Genomic DNA, 7239 nt, shown 5'->3' with positions numbered 1-7239 from the left:
TCAATATGAAATTGAGTGGTTCGAAAAGTAGGTACTGCAGAATTATCGTCCCCATAGACGTGATTTAGGTTTGAACTTTCTGAAGCTAGGTTAGGAAATGGGGTTTTTGTTAGTTTATTATAGGGATCGTTCCTAATTGAGTTATCAATGCTCTCATAATATTCCAGCAAACATATTGTTATAGCCCGAACGTCCATTGAATATGCAATGGATATCCAGCTGAAGTTCATGTGTTGTCAAGAATGGGTTCAGAAATGAAATTCTAGATACTGTACTCGCAACTATATTTCAATGACATTTTCACTTTTTACTTAAATAAATAATCTACCTTATTAACTAAAAATTAATACTCTTTCGATGGATTTGCTGCAATCCATGCAAGCGCCTTGAGAATGAGTGGAGGTATGGGAGGTGGTGTCGGCAAGTGGTTTCCTTCAGGGTGGAATCCATTCTCGTCAGCTGTGTATTTCAAGTTGATCTCTTGACCTTCTGGTGAAGTGTAAAGAAAAGATCCTTGAACAAACAAGTCGACACCATCTTTGTTTATTTTTCGAACCTTTCCTTCTTCCTGAACATATATACCATTATCTGTTTCATACCTGAGAGAAAAGAAAATTGTTGATATAAAACATTTTGAAATAAATAAATAAATAAATGGGGGTTTGATAAACTAATAAGCTTAGATATTGATCGTGCACTTTCATTATGTAACGAACAAACATTACCTGAAGACACAATTTTTTGGATATCCATGTCGAATGGTTTGTTCGATATCTTTTCATGAAGACATGAACGTTGATGCGTTTGAAGAATATTTTCAGCAGAAGTTAGATCTCATCCACTCAACGCTGTGATTGTGATGGATAATGCAAGTTATCAATCCAGAAAATTAGAAAGAATACCAATTAATGCAAGGAGAAAAGCGGATATCATAGAGTGGCTTCGACAAAAAAAATATTCCATTTGATGAAAGTATGGTTAAAAAACTATTGTGTGTAATATGTTCAAATGAAGCTCGTTTCATGGAATATGTAGTCGACAAGATGACACAGAAACGAAATACATTTCTACTCAAGTGAAGGATGACATTGCAAGAAGAAACACATTTGAAATGAAAAAAATGTTATGTTAGAATAGAAGAGGATAACATGTCAAAATTAGAGCATTCAGTTGAGAAAATTGTAAAACCTTTAATCATGACATTCAACGAAGCTTCATACCAATATCCTGGATGGCAAGAAGCTTTATGGACTTCTGCCAGAATCTTTCAGGACTGGTTCACTTTAAGGCGTTTATACCCTTCGAAGCTTGATACCAAACAGTTGTTGGACTACAGTAGGGATGAACTACGATGTCTAACAGGCCTTCTTATAGGTCACTTGTCATTTGAATCATCATATGCAGAGACTCGGACTGTCGGAAGACAGTGTGTGTCTCCTCTCTTTGGAAAATGATGAAACAGCGGAGCACACACTTTATGCCTGCCCCACTGGGGACCAAATCAGGTTTTTAGAGTTCGGCAGAGCTGTACTCTTACCATCAGACCTGAAAGACCATTCATCATACAAACTAATCGGCTTCGTTAAGAAGCTGGGTTTGTTTGGTCGAGTATGAATATTTGTGGGCCACAATAAACCCTTGCGGGTTGCGATGGAGGGTCGAATAGACCCACTCACTTATTTGGACCTATCCTAACCTAACCTATACCAATATCTTCTTAAATAAGTTATGTAAATATTTTAAATTGAAATGTTATAACAATATTGATTGTATATGAAAAAAAAAAACAAAGTTATACGTTTCAACAAGTATTTTTGATAAATTTCATTAGTTCGGACTTCCATTCTTCAATATGATTCTATAATGACCCGAAGACAATTGTGGATATTAACAATCAAAACATCGTGAACTAACTTGGTTTGAAATCTTTTTTAAGTTTTCAATTCATTTTCAATTCATTGCCTATTTTCATTTTTATTCCTTTTTTTCATTTTCACTCTATAGACATTTGTATATTATTTTATTCGTTTAACTGTATTTTTATTTCAAGTTTCATTGCTTTATATTTTTGCTTAATTGCTTAATATAATTGATATTTCAGCTATTCATTTGAATTTTATTTATATAGTATAATTATATTATAGTATAATCATATTAAACAATAGAAGTCGAAATGAATGAAATTCCCCATGAAACATTGTCAACAACTTTCAAACAAGTATTTTTTATTAAATACCCAAATGCATGCCACTGCTGGTAGAAAACGACTCGAACACCTATGAAATCTTCTGTTTGGGATCCGTTTGCGATAAAAAAATAGGGGGACCTGGTGAAGTATTATAGATTCGTCTATACCAGCTGTGGCAAATTATAATGCAATAACAAAATTATAATGGAATCACAAAATTTCGTTTGAGTACTGTATTAGCGTTTTGAAATCTGCATATATGTGATAGGAAAATTAATCATTCAATTGAAAGTACAGCATTAAGTGCAGGGAAAACTATGACGTACCTATATTGCTATAGGGTAATATGAGAGATCTGATTGAATTAAAGATCCAAAATGGTTTGATTTCTCTTGAGAATGCAAAGGGAGAAACTCGCAGAAAAAGTAGATAGTCGATAGAAAATTGTTTAAACCGAATCTGGTATATAAGTATAGGACAATTTTTGTGAGTTAGAGGAAACTCAACAAACAAAAGTGCATCAGTAGGCTGTATTGAGAGGGAAATAGATCAACCCACTAACTTTTTAAACGTGAAAATGAACGGGAAACGTAGAATGTAAATGAAACTCACGCATATTCATAAGATCCATCAGGTTCGAGTTCTTGAAAATGTCTCACGGTCGAGAATTGCGACGGTATAGTTGCAGCTGAAGCTGCGGCTATCACAGCCATTATTGTTACCTGCAATGATAATAATAAAACTAAAAATCAAGTACTAATTTTTCTTTCCAGTTGTTTCAGACCAATTCCTCAGAGGACAAACGCCATAGCGTCAAATTGTTAATAAGATGCAAAACATAATAGTTTGATTCGTCTCTTTATTTTCCATACGGATATTTCCTTTGTCAATTTGTATAGAATAGAAGTTGACAAAAAAAATTCCTGTCAAACTCTTCTGAACCCAATTATATAGAACTATTGAAAAATCAACTCATAACTTACAAAAAATATTCCTCATCTGTAGTATTATGAATATGTTGAACGGTGTTCAACGTGTTTTCTATTACTTCATTCAAAAATATTTAATATTTGCAATAACACCTTTATCTCTCCCATATTTGATTTTTATTCTTCCATCAATATACAAGATTATTACTGGAGTTTTTTCCCAACACCAAATCGTTATTTTTAACAGGTGTTAAAAGTAACGATTTGGTGTTGGGAAAAAACTCCAGTAATATTCATTACTATACCAAAGGTTCCAAACAGTGCATCATAAGAATATACAAGAATTTTTGTTTATATTTCTTCTTCTACATTTTCTTCAATTCTCACGAAGTTTTTATTCTCTATGTCAATGTAAAAATCAATAACCATTAAACAGGTTTATTCATACAACGAAATTTGTTCTGAAAAATATCTATATAGATATTTTGGTTCTCATTTCCAAGATCATTTTTTGCTTGAAAAAGCTATTTTATTTCTTGCTTGAGAAAGCTATTGTGTGTCAAAAGTTGTGTTGCGGTTTTGTGAACCTTCTATCGTGAAAATCAAAATAAATCTCGTAAACGAATATGGATTTCCTTCGGCCAGTTCCATTCAATTTCCAAACAAATCTTAACTAAAACAGCAAGAACTATTTTCCTAATATTTTTAGCAAGTTACCAGAAATATGTTTCAAAATTATTTGTGGACTCGTTGCCATTATCTACTTAATTAGAAAAATATTTCTGAAACGTTTATTAGATTCAAGAGTAATTCTGAAGTCAACTGAATAATAAAAAATATGTTGAAAGTAAATTGTCCAGTTGGAAGTTAATTACTATTTTCAAGAAAGAAAATATTATTTTTTAGATTATTTTTGGATTTGTTAACCTCCCACAATCTGAAAAAATAAAAAAAAAATAGAAATTGCAATGGAGAACTTCATACAGATGAAATAGGATCAACTTTTTAATTCATCCCGATGAGTTATTGCGTAAATTTAGAGTATTTTTCACAAAGAAAAATATTCTAATTATCATGTTTCTGATGACAATCAAAATAATGCTAAGAAATTATACTGATAATTATTTTAACTGTGTGAAAGCTATTTTCCAGGTTTTTGACCATGTTTTGCAGAGCAATTTTGAAGTCAACCGAATAATAAAAAAATGTTGAAAGTAAATTGTCCATTTGGAAGTTTACTAATATTTTCAAGAAAGAAAATAATATTTTTTAGACTTTTTTTTGGATTTTTTCACCTCACATAATCTGAAAAAATATAAAAAATGGCAATGGAGAACTTCAAACAGATGAAATAGGATCAACTTTTTAATTCATTCAGATAAGTTATTGTGTAAATCAAGAGTATTTTTTCACAAAGAGAAATGTTCTAATTATCATATTTCTGATGACAATCAAAATAAAGCTGAGAAATTATACTGATGATTATTTTAACTGTGTGAAATCTATTTTCCAGGTTTTCGACCATGGTTTGCAGAGCAATTCTGAAGTCAACCGAATAATAAAAAAACATGTTGAAAGTAAATTGTCCATTTGGAAGTTTATTACTATTTTCAAGAAAAAGAATAATATATTTTACATTTTTTAAAGATTTTTTCACTTTCCAGAATCTGAAAAAATATAAAAATTGCAATGAAGAACTTCACACAGGTGAATAGGATCAACTTTTCAATTCAAATGTTAATTCAAATGTTTTAATTATCATAATTTTGATGACAATCAAAATAATCTGGTTCGTTTCATTTTCAAACATCTTCGATGAATATCTAACGAGTTTGAAAATGAAACGAGCCAAAGAAAAAAATTGAAAGATTCATTAGATTTTTTCCAATTATGAAGCCTTTGGAACATTAAGGCAAGTACCTCTCTAATTTCTAAGCTCTGATGAATACTATATTTTTCTTTGTGAAAATTACTTCGAATTTCCTCAGAAACTTATCGGAGTGAACCAAAAAGTTTGCATTTTCTACATCACATTGTGGAAGGTGGGAAACTCCCAAAAAGGTCGATAAAAAAATCTGATTTCTTTCATAAAAAATAACTCGTTCAATATTTGAGGAGAATAATTATCTTTGCTTTTGCAAAAAATAAATTCTCAGAGTATTATACCCAATAAAAAGCTTTGTTGATATATTTGTATAGAATTGATAACAGGAATTGGACAAAAAACAGGAATGGAATGATTAAAAGTATCTCTAATATTTTTAATATCACTCTATATTTGACCGATTGAAGGTTCGAAAAAATCTTAAGATCTTTACTGAATTTATTATTTTCATTCATAGTTCCTACTTGTACATTAACGTTATTAGCGCCTGGCAAAATTAATTATTTCCAAATTTATTCTTATTTTGTTAATGAAATATCAAACTCTGAGCTGAGTCTTTTGACGAAGGTATAGAATAGCGATTGAAAAATTATTTATAAAGAAGACTGAAAAAACAATGGAAACTCATGGAAAATGAGAAATAAAACTCCCTATGTTTTCATACCACTTGTATTCGTACGTTACTGTTGTAACGTTAGTTACAAATACAGTTGGTATCAAAACATAGGAAGTTTTATTTCTCATGATGATGATCTTCTATCAAGTAGTAACGGCTATATCCATCAATTAATTCAATGAAAACTCATACACAGATATTTCTTTCAGATACGAACTGAAAGAAAACAATCAGCTTTTCCGACGGAAATAAGAAACTACACAATGTAATCAATCATACAATATTGATACCAAAATATACTTTCATGACGGATTTTTCTTCAGTTTTGTTAACGAAAGAAACATCTACGTATGTTTTATCAAAGAGTACCATCGTTTATAAATTGAGTTTTTTATATTTTCTCATTTTCTCTCAAGTTTCCAATTCTTTATAATAGTAAAACTGAAAATTCAAATAATTTTGAACAACTTGCAGTTTGGAGTTTGAAAAACTGAAATCATGAAACACTAATAATTGATTGTTGAAAACAATTATTTTGCGTTGTGTCAGTTGAAAACGTTTTTTGAATCCATATGATCAATGCTTAATTGAGATCTTGCTGTTTTTATTTTTCTATCTTTCTTTTAGTGCGAGAAACATGGAAATCATCCGGAAGAGAAGAAAGTAGAAAATACGAATGTAAAAAAATATGCATTAATTAAAATTTTTTTTAATGAAAATTAGAAGAAAGAGTCTACCTGAATCAACCATTGGATTGCACAGTATGAAATACACCAAACATTCACGCAAACTTTAGTAATGTAATGACAAAAATAGTGTCCTACTGATTGTATTATTCAAATATATGATGCCAACTTCTCAACGAGCCTCAGTTCAGATAAGAAATGAAGAAAGCCGTACATTTATACCTACCAACAATTTGAGCATCCTGTAACACTCGCGAACACCACTTGAAATTATTCCAATGGAAAATTCACACGAGTTTTTATAAGCTGCACCCTCCCTAATAATGAGGAGAAATTACTATGTATAAAAAATGGAATTTGAGTTTAAGGTTGAAACATGAATATATACGCACTTATTACGAAATTTTGAATATATTCGGAAACTTGGAAGCTCAGATTGTTTACTTGATAAAGATGATGGATACTCGTGATGTTCGTTACACCGCAATTTCGCCTTGACTTTTTTTGTCAGTTTTTGTTAGTGAATTCCTTTTGATTAATTGATATGGCTATCAACAGTATCGTAACAAGACAGAAAAAAGCCCGCGGAGTTTTACAGTGAGAGTCCTCTTTGCGTGTCATAATTTGATTACTGTTAATCAAGTTTGAAACGTAATCGTTTATTAAAAGATCCAGTTACACCATTTAAAAACGCAATTCCATCTTTTCTGTATTGGTAAAATGAACGAGTAGTTGTTCGACTAATAATAATTGTTTAATTTTTGGAAATAATGAAATATACTGACGGAAATAAAAAATAAAAGAATATCACGAGAATATATTATTTTGGGGTATTTTTTAAAGAAATATAATTTGGAAATGTGCTTTGAAATTTCATTTCATACGAATTATGTTAAAAAAATAAGGTAAATTTTCATTTTTTTTTCAAATATTTA

The 7239-nt window shown here is 30.4% G+C and overlaps 1 protein-coding gene across 1 annotated transcript; it reads right to left on the bottom strand.

The window, feature by feature from the left end:
* Nucleotides 1-267: 267 nt before the first annotated feature.
* LOC111506397 (larval cuticle protein LCP-17) lies at nt 268-6673 on the bottom strand. Its single transcript, XM_023161453.2, has 3 exons — nt 6531-6673; nt 2801-2910; nt 268-599 (listed from the first exon to the last, which is right to left on the bottom strand). The coding sequence occupies exons 1-3, from the start codon at nt 6543-6545 to the stop codon at nt 344-346; spliced, it is 381 nt and encodes a 126-aa protein (XP_023017221.1). The 5' UTR covers nt 6546-6673; the 3' UTR covers nt 268-343.
* Nucleotides 6674-7239: the final 566 nt, after the last annotated feature.

Source organism: Leptinotarsa decemlineata, unplaced genomic scaffold, assembly GCF_025532065.1.
Source record: "Leptinotarsa decemlineata unplaced genomic scaffold, Ldec_3_MD MMD2_P_RNA_scaffold_5, whole genome shotgun sequence".
In the NCBI taxonomy this organism is placed as follows: Eukaryota; Metazoa; Arthropoda; class Insecta; order Coleoptera; family Chrysomelidae; genus Leptinotarsa; species Leptinotarsa decemlineata.
The sequence above is the reverse complement of the archived record's forward strand: the minus strand, read 5'-3'. Positions and strand labels throughout refer to the sequence as shown.

Bases quoted from the DNA above. Each gene is read 5' to 3' on its own strand.
- LOC111506397 (XM_023161453.2), bottom strand. The intron at 600-2,800 runs GTGAGTTTCATT...CTTTTCTCTCAG, and splicing joins GATGGATCTTATGAATATGC to GTATGAAACAGATAATGGTA.